This window comes from Enhydra lutris, unplaced genomic scaffold (genome assembly GCF_002288905.1).
Source record: "Enhydra lutris kenyoni isolate GAN:26980312 unplaced genomic scaffold, ASM228890v2 scaffoldscaffold15, whole genome shotgun sequence".
NCBI lineage: Eukaryota > Metazoa > Chordata > Mammalia > Carnivora > Mustelidae > Enhydra > Enhydra lutris.
In genome coordinates this window covers 27,476,553-27,495,151 of record NW_019154099.1, presented here as the reverse complement: position 1 = coordinate 27,495,151, position 18,599 = coordinate 27,476,553, and the positions used below count along the sequence as shown (strand labels likewise).

At 32.0% G+C, this 18,599-nt stretch overlaps 1 protein-coding gene across 1 annotated transcript in view; it reads left to right on the top strand.

Moving 5' to 3' along the window:
- LOC111147074 (dachshund family transcription factor 1) overlaps positions 1 to 18,599 on the top strand; it is a 422,181-nt gene that overhangs the window by 312,728 nt on the left and 90,854 nt on the right. Inside the window, exon 6 of the mRNA XM_022502954.1 lies at positions 570 to 704. Coding sequence (XP_022358662.1) covers positions 570 to 704 — 135 coding nt within the window. The remainder of the gene's footprint in view (positions 1 to 569; positions 705 to 18,599) is intronic.

The following is an 18,599-nucleotide window of genomic DNA, read 5'->3' as shown; positions in this document are numbered from 1 at the left end:
AGGAAATTTATTGACTGGATTTTGAAAATCATAAGGGTGTTTTGTCATCTACTTTATTATTTCAATAGTGACATGTTACTGTTAATAGTTCAGGAAAGCAATTATAGTTTTTATTCATTCAACCATTCAATAGATATCAATTGGGGACTTGTATTTTCAAGTCTGAGTTCAAACCCAATTTTTAAAGAAATACTTTGGTGTCTGAAACCTTATGTTTTATTGACTAGAATAGGATATGAATATTGAAATTACATTAGCACCTTAAAGTTAAAAGTTAATAGCTTTTAGTGGTTGTAGTGGTAAGGCCATTCAGAAGTATTCTAGATATATAAAAATATATATATTCACTGTGAAATAAAAACAAGACAGAATGTTTTCAATTCTAATATTTTTCTGCTTTAAACATTTTCATAGTTCTCAATTCTCAGAGTTCTTAGAGATAGATTAAAACATTAAGTTAGACCATTATATTTTATTTATTTTTGAGTCCAATTGAGTTTAAATAATTTGTTTGAATATTGTGTGTTATGGTGTTTTTGTCTTTTTTTCTTTTGTTTTGGGCTTCACAGCTGTCCATCAGAATGGATTGTCCATGAACCAGATGCTGATGGGTTTATCACCAAACGTACTCCCTGGGCCCAAAGAGGGAGATTTGGCTGGTCATGATATGGGACATGAATCAAAAAGGATGCATATTGAAAAAGGTAATATATGATTATGTGGCCTTGTTTTTTTTTCCTGCTCAACATGTGGGCTAGATTTTAATCACAGAATGAGGTATACTTCTACCTCAAAAGCTGGTATAAAAACATTGAAAAAACCTACAGTATTAGGTAAAACTTAAGCCTTTTCAGCAAAGAGGAAGTGAACGAAGATCTGCTTTTCCTTACACGACAGGTAGGTGATAATTTACTTTCCAATACATGGAAAAAGTGGACAATTGTTTGTTTTAATTGTTATCACTGAGTTTCTAAAGACCTACTATTAGTCTTTCTCAATGCCGTTAGGGCCAAATGTCATTTTTCTATAACCTGATAGAGCTCAAAATATACAAAGGATTATTATTAATATTTTTGGATTAAAATATATATCGTCATCTGACCAATCAGGAGATAGAAGTGAATCTAACCAAACAATGTACTAGTTGTTTCAAAATTATACATAACAAATAGCAAAGCCCAGATGGCAGGAAGCTGAAAGTTTTCTCTTTGTATTACATTTGTATCAGCTCAATTCATTTTCACAGGCAAATATTGGTATTTTCATGCCCTATTTCACAAAGGACTTTCATGAAGAAATTGAAATATTATTTTGATATGCATGTTAAAAATTTGTGCTAGTAGATGTAAATTTATTTTTTTCAAATAGTAAGGTTTAGATTGTGAATATAAGAGCCCTTCCAAATATTTTCATCTTAATTTAATATTTTTAAATCTTATTAATATAGAATGGGTACTTTGAGTGTCTTTTTTAACATGAATACCAAATCATCAGTGTTATGAAAAGGATCACTTCTTTGGAAAACATAATTACACAAAAAGCACAACTAGCTGTCAAAAAGGAAAATAAATAAAATTGGATATTTAATAATTAATGAAGCAGAAAGAAATGATTAGAGGAAGATCAAGTTAAGGTGGGGCATTTTTTTCCTCCAAAAGTAAGAAAATTTATATAAAATCTTTTCCCATCCAACATAAAAACAGTCATGCTGAGAGCCCTCAGGGAGAAAGAATACCATATTTCTACAAATTAGATTATCTGCATTATGGAATGTGAATGAGAAAATGATAATCTTTTCTAGGTGCTAATATGTCAAAATCTAGGTATAAGTGAGAGCAGTATTAAGACAACTTTCTAATTTGTTATTTTGAAATTTGATATCAAATGTTATTACTAAGCTAGGTAAATGCTATGCAATGTATCAGTGAGCCAGATGGTACCTAAATACTTAATTCTAGTTTTTTCACAAGCTGTTCTTCAACAATGAATAAAAATATATATATTGTCCCTTACATATATTTTGACATATACCTTTTATATTTGATCAAAACCTATTTGTAGAAATACAAAAATTAGCATCATGAGAAAATATAAACCTTCATAAAACTTTTTAAATTTAAGTAATAATATTTAAATAAAAGAATTCATCGTCTAGGTGAAGCAGCCATTCTCCATCAAGGTTCTGCATAAGAATAAAGCCCTAGGGGCGCCTGAGTGGCTCAGTGGGTTGGAGCCTCTGCCTTTGGCTCAGGTCATGATCTCAGGGTCCAGAGATTGAGACCCACATCGGGCTCTCTGCTCTGCGGGGAGCCTGCTTCCCCCTGTCTCTGCCTGCCTCTCAGCCTACTTGTGATCTCTCTCTCTCTGTCAAATAAATAAATAAAATCTTAAAAAAAAAAAAAAGAATAAAGCCCTAGAAGAAAATAATGCGAGTGACTCATTTTTCAGTTTTCCCGTGGATATTACATAAATCGTTTCACTTGGAATGTATAAGAGGGAAGTTAATTTATGACATACAATGGATGTCAGGATATTAGGGCTTAATTCTTTTGCAGCACCTAGTGGAGAAGAGCTGGGAGTAAAAAAGCAAAAGCCCAAAGATGGTGGCGAGGACACCATCAAAGTCATGATCAGTGGCATAATTGGAATGAGTTGCACTGGAATTTTAGGTAAATAGCTTCGTGCAACTGATGCTTCAAGCTGAGTGTGCTACTATTTTCCTATTACTTTTTTCATGGGTTATGTCTATCCATTTATCTATTTTTAAAATTATTATTACAATTTTGCCATCATGGAGCCTCTCCTGAAATACCATATTAGGTTGTTTGAGGGGAACTACTTCTGTTTTTTCCATAGGCCTGCTCCAGAAATCTTCACTACAATATTTGCCTTGTTGTTCGGAAATTATATCTCAGTTGGTCTAATCCCAATACTAGACCATAAACTCCTTGGAGTCATCTGTGTAATTCCATTTGCTTTAAACAGACTAAGCAATCTATGAATACATACTGATCTGGGCTGAATCATTAGGAGATTCTAAGAGATGGTGAGAGAAAGTTAAAACAACTATAAAGATTACACTCTTTAAGTATTAGTAGGTAAAAGGTGGAATTATATAACTTTTAGAAGGTACATTTACATGAAATAGCAGGATGTTCTGACGATGAGTATACACAAAAACTTTCTATATCAATAACAGTACTTCTCCTATCGAAGTTTTTAAAAATGATTTTGCTGTCAGAATAAAGACGTTGGCTATATGCCAATGGTTTTCCAATATTTTAATGTATATTTTATAAGGGAAAATGAATGTTTATTTTAATGTTCTTCCTAGGAATATAAAACTACCATTGAATGTGTGATTTCCAATGTAGTTATGTAATCCTAGAAATTGTGGTATTGATACTAATTTGTAATATGCTGCTCTTTCTTTTCTATACACTCTCTTTTATCTATTTTTCAGCATAATGAATTAACAGTAAATATTCATGGCTTTCTAGATTGATAGAGTCTACTAAATTAAAAATTGTTTTCTTTCATGACTACATATATCATGTGCCTCATACTAGCCCTGCAACTTTCTTACTACACATTCTATATTAAAACAAGTGACTTAATTTAGAGACATTGGTAGAGAAATTAATTATATGTTTGTGTCACTTTAGGCTCAAACTTCTTATATGTAATTTGCTGCTTACCACTTTAAATCATTCAAAGCATAATAATTCTTTAGAAAACATTGATTTTAAAAATAGATACCAAAATTAATTTGTATGCTGAGAATCACTGTGGTTTAAAATCTTAATCATCTGTAACTTTTAAGTATTTTTAAATCTTCTTAATATTAAAAAGCTATTAACTCCTCTCCATTAGAATATTTAAGCCCCCATGAGCTGAAGGCATTCTAATTCAGAAGTACTAACTGCTGAGTAAATTCACTTCTTGTTTTTAAAAACAGTGATAGATTTTTGAATCTCGGAAGAGTTTAAGGTACATTCAAAATGTAAATGTGAAACCGAGTTAGTATATCAGAAGGAATAGACATAATATCGTATCAGTCATCCCAAGTTTAAGGAGAAATGCTTTTAGTATTATAAACTTTGACTAAAATAAGTAATCAGTCAAAGATATGTACTGAGGAAAACTGTGGTATAGCGCAAAGCTTCAGACCCAATTTTATGTCTTCTAAACTTTTATAAACAGATTCCAAGTTCTCTAAAGCTCTCTGGACCTTAAAATCATGGCTGATCTTTTCCCTCAGTCACAATTTAATGGAAGAGGCAGTAATAATTGACATCTGGGTTATATAAATAGATTCACTGTTCCTTTATGCGGCACCTTTCTGTTTATTCCCTGCATATTTGTCCATTGATGCTAATTTACAGTATTTCTCACGTATAATTTGTTCCTTGGTGTTGCTTAAATTGCTACTTTTTTCAACACATTTTTGAGCATGTTTTACACCTTCGTGTTGTTCCATAGTCACATTTTTTTATTATTATGGAATGTATCTAATTTTTAATTTACCAAAAATTAAATGTATGATACAGATAAGCTTATAGTATCAGCTTTTTCTGATTATAGAAAACTTAAGTGTATATAGTGGACCTATGAAATACTAATTAATGTTGAATTTCAGTCTTGGACTAAGTGTACTGAAATGACATAATCAATGGATAAATATTTACAGAATGTCAGGTATGTGAAATAAACATGAAATACAAAAGCATTTCCTTTCTCCCTTTCTCTCCTCCTCTCTCTCTTTTTGCTGTATTTTTTTTCTTAATACATATCCTAGTTTTCCTTGTAGTTGAATCTTTCCCCTTTATTTGTTTTCATAAAAAATATGAAAGCATTCTTTCATTGGTGACTCCTGAGGACTTTCTTTCATTGGTGACTCCTGCCATTTTAGAAGCAGAAATAATTTAAGAAGCAGCAGGAAATACAGGGGATTTGCCTCAGGCCATGAAACATTTCTTTGGTGGCATATTCTGTTCAGTTGGCAGTGCTCAAGATTTCCAATGGCTAACATACTTGTACAAAAGGTTTCTTTTTGGTACTCTGAATTTGAGGACAGGGCACTAAAGGCAATAAAGTAGTTTGCAGGCTGGCCATATTGGGATTTCCTCTCGTTAATGGTTTACTCTTAGCTTCCAACCTTGTGGACTATTTTCCTCAAAAACACCTTTTTGAATGACTATGTCATCCCTTTTCTCAAGTTTGTGGAAATCATTTTTTGAAGTATATTTCCTTTTGTACATTTCTCAATATTTAAAAAATTTGAATTTTACTTGAATTAGGATTGAGTCTTCAAGAATGGCCTTCTTCTTTTAAATTCTAGATTGATATCAACAAATTAATTAATAGTAAATATTATTTTGCTGTATACACCTATATCACAAATCTTAACCTGTTAGTATCTCATGTAACTATTTGGATGTGTATAGAGTAAAAGCCCCTTTTCTTTAGAGATTCCTATATTTTGATTATGTTAACACACGTATAGGGCCATGAGTATTTTCATTTTAAAATTCTCTAACAACGTAACTCTTCCTTCACTTTTATTCCTAAGATATAATTTCTCTTGGCATATCTCAAAGTCTTTTGTAAAATATTCTCCCTAAATACTTACTAATGTGGGTTTACTCTTTGTTTTTCCATGCCTATGAAATAAAGGTATTAAACTTAATGCAGATACTTTTAATTCTGTGATTTGTAACACTAGACAACAAATTTCTCTGAATTTCAGAGCTCTTTCTTAAGCAGATGGCAGATTTCACATGTAAAGTCACATAAAGTGAAACTTTATGAAGGCACTGGTTTATTATTTTATGAATTATAATTCAAGAAGCAGAGCTTGCCGTAACACTTCAATGACAACTCAAGAAAATTTTTACTATGAGAATCCCATGACAAACCTATAATGCTGGGCAACTGGTATAAAATGGGTTTTAATGTTTATTTTCTCCCCCATGAACCTTCTGACCATCCTGTCACACTGAACTTTCAGGTTTCTCAAACATCTTCTGTCCTTTCCCAGATGATCCAGTTTCTTCCTTTACCTGGGGTGTATATGCCTCCTATTCATTAGTGCTCAACCCTAAACTGTGCTGGGCAAAAGCTATGTCTTCTCATCATCTTTGTATACCTAGCACAGAGTCTGCCATTCGTAGGTACAAAAATTTCTTTTCAGAGTTAAATGAGATAATATGTGCCTGGAGTGCTTGACCTACGTAAATATGTTCCCTGAAATCAGTAGTAGTATCAAATTAGGTAATGGGTATGTGGCTTGATTTGATAGATGCAAAAATATACTTAGTGAATCACTGAATTAGAATATTATCTGTTTATCATTCATAATATCACAGTTATCATGACTTAGGGTTGATTCTAAATAGAAATATTGAAACCACAGTGTTTTAGAGAATGTTTCAACTTCATTGACAACATTGTAAAATGCACAGTTTCAGAAGGGAAAAAGTAGTAAAGTAACTATGTTAGGTATTTTCTATATCAATGATTGTGAAGGTAATTGCCCAAATAAATTTTTATGACATTAAAAAGTTTTAACTTATTCAAATCAATTTTATTGACCCTGGATTTATTTGATGAATGTGTTGAGGAGAAACAAAGATGCTTGGCATGTAAGGCATAGGAGAGAATGAGTGTTGTATATGGGCCACCATTGAAGAAATCCCAAATTAGTTGAAATCCTCTGATGGGCCAGAATTTCATCTTTGAACCACTCACACATGTCACTTATAAACTAAACTATTTTAATTCCACCTAGGGTAAAATTTACATTTTCTAAGAGCTATTTTATGTAATTTATATGGATATCATTAAAAGATATAGAGCTATTTATTGATGCAGAAAACCCCAGTGCCTTCTCCAGGATACTTGTAACTTTAGGTTTTGGTAACTTTTCTGGATACTTAAGAAGTTGAATCATGTTAGTATTTCCTAATGATTTTCATGAACTATGCATGAGAAAGATTAGAGGATATCTAGTCTTGGATACGTTATATGTAATAATACATATTTGTAGTAGTTTTGCTTGTAGTCAGATAAAATATCTTTTCCTCATGGAAAACCCATAACAGGCTATTAATTATTCCACTTATTCTGCTTTTTTTTTCTTGAGCCCTTTTGATAGGTATGGAATGACTCACTTCCTCACTGTTTAAGAAATATTTTTACATAGTTATGCTGATAGCTAATATTTTATAACATTAAAAGGGAAGTAGAAAGTAAATTACTAGTAGATTATTAACATACTATTTCCACATATAAATTTGCTTCATGTAATGATTTATTTATGAATCATCATAAATGCCTTTATTTCCTTCATTTAAGTAGTTTATGGTCTTACTGAATTGGTTATTTCAAATTTTTTGTGCTGCAATTTATTATCATATTGCCTAAACCATGGATTTCTAGTTTTTCTGAAGTTTCTGAAGCGAGTTTCTGTTAAACTAGCAAAGTGTAAGTAGTTTCAGGTTAAAGTTTTACATAGTCTGGTATGGAAGTGATCTGAAGGGGATGTGTACCTTCTTCTATGTGTCTATTTGAGAATTTATTCCAAATTGAAACTTCATTTTGGAAATATTAGCTTATAATCCAATATTTTTTGGAGGAGCTGAAACTGGTTTTATTTTGCACATTTTTATTCTGTGAATGGACAGATACATATTTTTTCCTTAAAGAACTGTTACAATACTTCACTTTCTTCCCTAATTAGACATATTTAGAAATGGACCCAAAAGAAGTCACTGACAGTTCAGTGACTTGGAAGCTTTCTTAAAATTTTTAAAATTTCAAGTCATACCAAAATATAAATGCTGCATTTCCACATTCTTCGTATGGTATTATTGTTTTTATAGAACAAAACAATAGACTATCTACAATGTTATATATTTCAACCTAATATTTTTGAACAGTTTTAATCTGAGATGTTAAATTAGAATCTCTGCTAAGTAGCAGAACAAAAAAAGAAAAAAAAAGAAATAATTTCCATTTAAAAATATTTTGTGTTCAATCTTGCCTAAGAAACGGTCTGTTTTTATTGAAACTTTTTTAATATTTTTTACACGTGCGTACATGTGCCCTGGTGCATGCACAAACACACGCCACTTTACCTTCATTTGATAGATGACGAAGTGATCTTACTTTGAATGCTGTGTTATGGGTTAAGAAGCAGAGTAATAGCCCTCTTGTCTCTTGTGCTTGAAGCAGTTTGAATTCCTCCATCAACTTGATGGAGTGATTTAACACATCCATTCAGCCTCGTTTGCAGGAACTGTAAGATGATAGCAAAGCTCAGGTAAATCTTCAAGATCCTAGAACTAATTTGGAGGATTTTATATGACACATTAGATCAAGAGTTGGCATGGAATTCGTGGCTATGATGATTAAATGCATAATAACCTGAGAGTATTTTTAACGTATTTTTAAAGAGATACAGCTCACCTATTCTGGGGAACTGGTGCAATGTTTTCCTTTGACTTTTCCTTATCTAGTACCACTTAATCTTGTACCTTAGGGCAAACTATTCCTAGAAATGTATGTGATAACTTCATATAGCAGTCTGTTTTGTTCCGGTAGAAGTCATATTTTAAACTTTCCTTAAATTTTTACATTACCACTGTTTCTAGTATCTTATGCTACAGTTTCAGAATATTAAACAAGTACAATTGTTTTAACTACTGTGAAATTGACAGATGAAGCTGAAAACCAAAAGCACCTTTCATGGGATTTTAAACACTATTTTCCTCCATATGCCATCCCAATTATTATTTAGATATTACATTCCTAATTTACTGTTAAGGTTGATTAGAATTCAAGCCTCTCAAAAGCATGCACCAAAGGTCTTGGGCTGTGGAAAACATTTTTATAAAATAATCCATTAATGCAGAGGAGTGCAACTAAATTAGTTAGCAATTTGCTGAGCATGAATTAATGAACAGAGCTTCTTCCAGCTCCCAGAGTTGTAATTTTCATAATAACCTCAGACCTTTATTTGGCAGGTTGTTTAGTTTTTTCGTTTGAAGGTTTTCATTAGTCTAATGAGGACTGTGCAAGGGCGAGCAGTCAGCACAATTTACATGGGGAAGCTATCATAATAAATGAAGCAATTTGAATAACACGCAAGGGTTTATGCAACAAGATAAGAAGAGATTGTAGAGCGAGATTTAGAGGTAACCAATACATTAGACCAACTAATAACTGAAGTAATCCCAATAAAAGGCTTAAGTGAAAGGAATGAAATTAATGATATATACAAAGTTGTAATGATATGATACATGATTCATTAGATTAATAAAATAAGTATTCAATTGTTTTTAGTGCTTTTCGTCTAAGCTTTGTTTGTATCAGGCATTTTAATTAGGATTGTTCACTGGATCACTTTGCTTAGTTAACTTTTAGACCATAGCTGAGGTTTTTAATGATATTTTCTCTTTCTTATTTAATCTTTATAGCCTTGATAGTTCATTGAATTAATTATATGCAGTATATTGTATATGGAGATGCTTTTAAATAGTAATTGCATATAGTCCTACCTAAGTGGTGATTAAACTTTAAGAATGAATGCACAATATGTCTCCAAATTTTTAAAAACAACTGTTTTTTCTTCCATTCTAAGTTGATAAATTACCTCGATAAGTAATAAAGGTGGTAATGTCTTATAACCTCATATCAAAAGTGTAATAGTGTTCTTTTATTACTAAATTCCCGGATTAAGAAGAGCCATTTATAAAAATATCATTAGAAGTTATTCATTTATATCCATTGTAAATCTTTAAGATACAAGATAGAAAATGTGTATTAAAAATAGATGTAAATTAATTTTCTCCTTTACATAGCCTTCTTTTGAAAAGTGAAATTTTGTTCACACTGACTTGAGAATTATACTTTTGTGCAGGTAACTCGGTCTGAATGTCCTTTGTGCTTCTATAAGACCATGAGATGTAGAAAGTCGTAGGATATATATATATATTTTTTTAATTATTGTAAGAAACATAAACCTTAGAAAGTGGTTTCATGTTTGACATGCAGAACCAAATTACTTTAAAACTAAGTAAATGTAATTTTCAACGTCAGTATGTATCAGCCTTTATGAGGTTACACCTTGGGAGAATTCCTCTTCTAGTCAAATATCTGTGATCAGTGACCAAAACTAATGGACTTCTATGAAATTTTTGCCATTCTATTCTCTTCTTCCAAGTTTGAAAGTACTGGCATGCTGCTCTGCCCAATTTCAAATCATATCATCTTTTCATATAGTTAAATTAATGGATAATTATCTTCCTCATTGTTTATGGAAGAAACATGTGACTAAACCTTCACTTCAATATGTTAAAAAAGGGTTAGGATACATTTAAAAAATGGTGAGAGCTATATATTTCAAATTTGTAATTATGTTTATCTTTAAGGGTTATCATTTGAAAAGAAGCAAAATTGAATCTTTTGTGGAGTATGTTTTGTTAATTTTTTTCAGTAAGAACTAATTCCAAGCAAATGAGTTTTCCCTCCCTCCCTTCCTTTCTCCCCCTGCCTCCTTCCTTCTTTCCTTCCTTCCTTCCTTCCTGCACTTAAAGTATATGGATACAGATTTAAATATAATTTGATCTCTTAATATTATCTTTATATTAATTATAAAATTGGAATAACTATTAAATATTTTGTGGTTGTTAGTAGAGCATGGAAACAAATATATCATTCTTGGAGTTACAGTTTGTGAATTTCTTATATAGTCAACTTTGTTACTTATTTAGTATTTATAATTATTATTCATTATTATCTGTTCTATTACAGCAAATGTAATATAAAGCTATTACAAAAAAAGCTTACATTCACAAAATCATTGCATATTTATCTAAGAAACAATTATCACTGGAACACCCGAGCAAGGGGCAGATAGCATAGCCTAGGAATTAGAACTTTTTGTATTCAAGTCCTAGTTAAAGTTGTAAACTTGGTTAAGTTATATGACACCCTTGGCCTTCAGTTTTCATCTTTAAAAATTGGGTAAGTAGTACCTGGGAAATAGCCACAAAGTTTTGTTTTTAGAATCAAGTCCTCAGCCTGTATAGATATATTGCATACATGTTGGGTCTCATTAGGAAAGAAACGGTGCATAGAAACTGATTCGAGTGTGGCTGGAGAGGATAATGCAGTAATCCAGGGCTTAATAGAAGCCAATCTGTCATGTATTGGTGCTGCATCTGATCTGCTGCCTGGGGCTTCCAAATGACTGACCCATCCAGAGGACATGGAAGTGTCTTGAAATCACAAGGAATGAGGCAAGAAGGGTGACAGTGAATCTGGAGCAGCCTGATAGAAATCATAATTCACTACACTATAAGCTCAGTGAACGTGAGGTTGGGTCTGTTGTTTACAACAGATCTTCAGTATCTGTCACAATGACTGGTACACTGTAGTGTGCTGAATAAATGAGTGAATGATTTATCTGATCAGTTGTCATTTGATCTAAATAATAGCACCAAGAAGAAGAATATAATTCCAAGAAACATTTGTGGAAGGATAAGGAATAGTTTTATAGTCGTAATTTTATTCCTTTAAATAAATCACTGTAAATGATTTCTTAACAGCAGTCTAACAAAGTGACCATTTATAAAAAAGTAAGCCATTTTCTCTTTATTTCTGCTTTTATTTATTCATTCAACAAACGATTTGTGATTACCAACAATGTGGCAGGCAGTATGTGTGTTGCTGAGAATTCGGAGATGTATTTTAAGTGAAGGAGCTTAAAACATTGTAATTTTAAGACATACTAATAAGAAACTTTCAAATAAAGGTGGTGATCCTCAGGGACACACCTATTTATAGGAGTTATTAAATCTTCTTTGCCTAAATTGTAAACTCTCTTAAAAAATGGCCGTGTGTCTAATGGCTTACCTCTTCCCTTCCACTTTAAGGGCCCTGATGAATACACAGGAAGATTTCCATTCCAGCTCCTCCATAGTCACACAATATGTATTGTTCTTCACCCACGGCTAGGCTGAGGATTGTCTTAGGCAGTTGTGTGCATTGCCTTACTGGTAACAATGAGATAATTTTAGGAAAAAGAGGTGCAGTGTATCACTATCCTGTTAAGGGATGTTATCCTGTTACTCTCATGATAAGGGAGAAGATGTGGCATTTCTAGGGGACCTTTAGTGGAAATACTCTGCTTAAACCTAGAACTGAGGATAGAATGTCTTTCTGAATTCTGCTATTAGGCAGATAGGATGGAAGACTGGAAAGTCCTGTGTCATAAGTTAAGAGTTGTCATCAAGGGGAGAACTTCTGAAGACAAATAGTGCTATACTGTCCAACTCAGTGTTCTCCTGCCTTAATTGTATCAAAGAAAATCCAGATCAAGACAGGTGAGGAATCCAAGGGCCACAGATCTCCTTACCTCACAAAATTGAAGTTGGATACTCTGTCCGTCATTTACAAAAGTATTTGGCACAAAGTTGTCTGCTCAAAAATATTAGTTCCCTTCATCTATTGAGAAAGAAATCAGGAATTTAACTATGTCTCTATTCGTGGAAATAGAAGTATTACGCATATCAAGTTTTTTTGTAGTTTTCCTTTGAACTGCAATTACGTCTTTGTTCTTGAAGTTTTGTTGTCCTTGTTGTTTTAATCTAAATATTTTAATTGTTTAGTTCATAGGATCTTTACTAGGATCCTCTTTGAAGAAAAAAACAACTTTGGGATCTAAATCGATTAAAGATTGCAGTGAAGAATGTGTGCTGATTCCAGTGTATCCTTCAAACTACTCAGAGACAAAAGGCAACAGAATTAAAATTTGCTTTTGTTGCTTTTGAGTTTCTGATGGTGAACCTAAGTTCTTCTTATCCCGTCATAATCACAGTCCATGCTATATCTAAACTTCTATACAATAGTCAAATTTAACCAAAGGGTGAAAGCAGAGAGAATTCTATTCCAATAATATTGGAGATAGCCTCCTTTTTACCGTTAATTTCTATTTCTCCACCATCTCCAATCATTTATGTCATATATGTTTTATTCTGCTATCACCCTTTTTATTCTAAGAACCTTCATATGCTTGGAATAATTGCTAATAATAGAAGTAGCTGAGATTTTAATCCTCCCCAAATGCCCATTTGTTTTCCAGATTAAACCCTACTTTTGACTTCAAATAGTCGAAACTCAAGGTCTCCTTCTTAGAGATATACTGGTTTAAGATTTTTTTTCCCTCTCTTTGGTTCATAGAAGGAACAGTGAGGAATCCTAAAGTTCAAATTTAGATTAGAGTTTGTATTTTCTCTTTGCAGAAAAATATGTCTTCTTATACTATTCATGTATGACATACTCAGGGACCAAACATTGTCGATGTTTCATGAATCATGGCAGTGGATAGAGATGAGATAAACCTATTCTCATTTGGTTTAGATCAGCCCCTGAACAGATACTTATTAGGCAAGAATTTTAAGAGGGAAGTTTGAAATAATGAAAATGGCATTATCAATAGTCAATAGAAAACTGTCAACAAAGGTATTTCTCTCTTTCTTCTATTTATGATTAATAACTTAAGTCTAATTTAAAGTGTCCACTGCCAAATGAGGAAACATAGCATATATGAAATTAACTCAGATGATTAAAAATAAGCTATATTTTCTCATTTTCATATAATAGGTCTCTCTCTGTACAATGACACATTTTTCATACTTCATGTACAATTTTGCAATTTGTAATGTGAAAAAAAAAAGAACTGGGCAAAGATCAGTGATTTTGCCATAAATGTCAATAACTTTTTAAAAGGATATTAAACTAAAGGACAGTAAATGCTTTAAAAACTTCACAGAATACTGTAGTAACTTATTTTCAGAACCCATTGAATCAACATAATTAAAGTCAATTGCAAAGCAAATTTCTCAGTGTATATTTTCTTTAAATAACAAAGTTTTAACTCTTAATATCATATAGAAGTGTCACTGATATTCCAAGCAGAACTATTGTGCTTTTACATTGTTTTTAATTATAGCAGACCTCTGTTCAATGACAGCAAATAATTCCTGTATTGTCAATAACAATATAATGAAAATGTTCTAAATAGTTTATAGAAAATGAAACATATAAAATATGTATACAAATTACAAACCTAATATCCTTCTTGTAAAGAAAAAAAGTTAGTTTCAATCTTAAATAGCCAAACAGTGCTCCTGTTTTCTTTTTCTATTTTCTATTTTCTTTTTCTGTTTTCTAACAATTACCTTTTTATTGAAGGTATAGTGTAGTTTATTTGCATATTAAATATTAGGTAAACTGTACCAGTTTTTTTTTTAATCATAGCCATTAAGAGAAATTAAGTCAGGCATGAAAGAATGTTTAAAAGCTAGTAAAAAGTTATTCCAGGAAGCCATAAAAATACTTCTTTGAGTAACTGATACTCAGTATCACCTAAAGAAGCAGTTTTTCTTTGCTTAAAATAGTGTTAGCTAGTAAATCTTGTGCACCCAGTTGCAAATCATTCTAGTGTGAAATGCTATGGAACCATTATATATCAGTTTTAAAAAATAAAATTATCAGTGAACTTCATTATCTACAAATATTTGCATCATAATGTTTACATATTCCTTACAAAAATGTTTGTAGGGAAATAAGGTAATTCAAGATTACAGAATACTATATCTTTCCTACTTTATGAAAACTTATGAAATATAATTTATATTTAACAAAACTTAAAATAAGGAACATGGCATTTCCTTTACTATATATATATTAATAGGATATGTATGTGTGTAAAGAAAGGGTTTATGGAATTGATAACCAGCTGTGAAGATTTTTATTCATCATGGTGATCATTTAAAAGATAACTTGGAAAAAAGTCTTCTGATTTTAGCTTAGGTAATATTCTAGATCTTTATTAGTGACTTTGCTAAATATGGTATTTTTATGGTAGACCAGTATTCTAATTTGTGCAACATAAATACAAATAAAACCAGAACTTACAAGTTGCCATCATGTCCGTAGCTCTATAAGATTCCAAAATGACTTTTTATTGAATCATAAGAATTATGATGTTATATAGATGAAAGCACCATAAAAAAATCTGGATTTTTTGATATGTAGTATCAGTTCCATTTATTAATGATAGTTATGGTGATATATGCTTCTGTGATAACCCACATATAATATCTGTCCCAAGAATGACATGACCAAAGGCATTTGTAATTATATTTACTTCTGAAAGATTATGGTTTATAGTTAAAACAAAAGAGGCATCCTGTCATTTTCTAAACCCGTTAAATGTGACAGAATCTATTTTTCTGCCAACTTGTGAGGACCAGGCAGAGAGCAAATTTGCTGTGGTCAGCTAAGTGTAACCACTGAGCAGGAAAGTGAATTTAATAATGCATTATTGTTCTTCACTGAAGGTGAACTGTTACAGTGCCTTTGTTATAGCAGACTTTGCCTCTGCTTAGGTTTCCAGATGCTGTGTAGATTACCTGATTAAAATCTCTAATGCATGATAAAATGTACCAGGTATACTTTTATATTAACATAAATGCATCCATTTTAGGGCCATAATGCTGAATCTAATTGGAAATATTTTCCAATTATATTGCTTGTGAATTCATATTATAAATAAGCATTTGCTATGGAGTATAGAATAAATGACATGAAAGCAGAAATTCATAAAGCTTATCTTATACCAATGCTGAATTATTTTGTTGATACCAAAGAGAGATTTCTAATATTTTATGATGTAATTAAGAATATGATCTTTTAAATCAGGTTGATTTTATTTTGCATATTTTAAAACAGGCAAAAATATGTAGATTCAATTCTTTCACAGTTATATTTTAAAATGTTCTTTCTTTTCCAGGTCTATCTTCTTTTGGTGCTTTCTCTTATCAATACATTGATTAACTGTAGAATTTCATAACATTCTTACCTCTCATTGGGTTGAAAAATGAACAGCCCAAGAAGTAGAGTTTGGTGTAATTTTTTTTCTCTTTTTTTCCCTACATTGAATTCATTTAAAAAAAAAAAGGTATCAAATATTACTTTAAGAGAACTAGAAAGAAATGCAAACTCCATTGAGTTAACCAAAGTACATGGGGAATCTGCACAGATAACTTTTATCATTGTAAATTCTTATATCAATAGATGTGTCCATCATTAAGATTTTCTAAGAGTTTATGAAATTTGCAGGTTGTAAGCTTCAGTTAACCAAATATATTATAGATCCATGGAAGAGAATCAGTTAATTTTGAAGTTATTTCTCAAAGAATTTGCTTTCATCTAGTGAGTGTTTCAAAGGAAATATTTCTTGTAATTCATAACTGAAAGGTCACACACAACCTAATCTTTGGTGTCACTGCTGAACTTTATGGTAAAGAGGCAAAGAAAAGCATTTTTCTGAATATCAGGAGCACCCATCAATGAATATCACTACGGGCCATAGAACATGCAAGAACAACCAAGAGTGGGATAAAAAAACAATAATCATATAACAGCTAGACCTATGTGAGAATGTTTTTTATAGAACAGTGAATGAGAAAATCATTTCCACCATCTCTTCCCTCTTAACAAACAGAGCTGTGCGAGTATGGCAGAACTGTGACAACCTCAGCTGCATTTGCACTTGAATATATAGACATTAAACATTTTCATTCTATTCAGTGGATTACAAAATAAAATATGGTCAACTATGCAATACTGAGGGAAGAGAAATGAACTATAGTGTGATAATAAACATAAATATGTAATTACTACCTAAAAAAATTTAAACTCTTTAATTACTCTGTTGACAATGTTAGTCACTCCTTTAGAAGAAAAGGTGGAAGAAAATTAAAATGCAAAAAAAACAAAAAAGCAAAAAACAAAAAACCATGTTCTACCTGACCCTAAAATATTGATTTAATTTAAAAAAAAAAAAAAAAAAGTAAAGTAAAGACCTCTGTAGGATAGGTTCCAAACATTTCATACTGCAGTCACTTTTAAAGACGTTTTTAAAAAACTGGATAACTATTGCCTGTATTTCCTAAAATTCTTCAGAAACTCCTGCAAGTTGATGTTCGGTGCTCCCCTGAAGAAATTCATGTGAAGGTTTTAGTATTTAAGAATGTGGATTTTATTAAACTTGAGAATCCATTTTTCCCCACAGATTTAGTGTTAAAAAATGAGCCACATGGATCCAGACCTTTCAGGGCCCATCTTCAGGGGTATTTCCTCCCTTGTTAGGTTTTAGTAGCAAGGTTCACTTATGTTGACATGGGAGTCATTTATAGCCCACTGGTAGGGTTATGGTGGGAATTAAGGAATTATATTCTCTTATTTAATAACATAAGAGAATGAAAGGCTATTATAGTGAGAAAAGTAATAATTCTATACTTTCCAGACTAAATAACAATTTCTTTAATTGTGTCAACATAACTTACTATCGGAATTATGTGATTCTTTGTTTGCCTGAGTTCACAGTCTCCTAACTGTGCTCTCCCTAATCCTTCTCCTCCCTCAGAATTCTTATCTCAGTAGGGAAGACCTTCCAAGGTTTCTTTGACTATTCCTGCTTCTTCAAACACTCCAAACAAAATCACTTTTACATGAAGCAATTCCCCTTGGAGGAAAACAAACAAACAAATACAAAACAAAAAACTCACAGCACTACACTTATGTATCACCTCCGTGTGCGATAATGAAATTGAAGATGGCCTTAGACATTTTGTCTTATAACTTCAAATAATTAGGTCTTTAACCTTAGTATTATTTAAATCCCTTCTATTCGCTAGCCTTGAGAAACAATCAATGTGGAATGTCTAAAAGCAGTGGCCTGGGGTGGGGCATATAGCTTTAAAGGTCAAGAAACAATAGTGTAATGTGAGATCCCCTTTGTGAGTGATTGTGTTTGCAAGTCTAGAGAAGTAGGAAAGGGTTCAGTGAAAATTCAGAGGCTGGCATATCTTATGCATACAATGAGTTGGATTTTTGTGCATTATATTGAAACTCATAGCGAAAATGTCAGTATTGCTCATGTATTTATGATTTCAGTAGAAAGAACTTTATAGACAAGAATACACACACACACACACACACATATATATCTAATATATGAATATTTACTTTGCTATGCCTTTCTCGAAGACAGTTAATGTTTTATTGAGCAGCTACTGTGGATCAGGCGTCATACCAGATATTGGAGATACAAAGAAGAGCAGAGCACCTCAGAGCACAATTTCTAGGCTTTAATGCCCACTGGTTGCAAGAACACATGAAATGCAGCCCCTCTCATTTTCCAAGCCAAAAGCTTTGGGAAAACATTCTACTTATACATTCCCTTATGTGACTCTCTCTCTCTGTCCTTTTCTCTCTCTCTCTCCCTCTTCAGCAACCACAGCTGACATGTATTCACTCAACAAACACTTTGAGTGTTTTATCTGTATGAGGGCTAAACTGTGTGATGGCCTGAAAGTGGTACCTAGGATGGACTTCACAAATGGCTCACACCTTAGTGTAACAAGAGATTCCCTGATTGCTCTTTTTGTGTCACCCTTCTGTCCATTAACACCATTCTAAGCCATCCATTTCTCTTCATTTCACTACTAACACTCTAGTCAAAG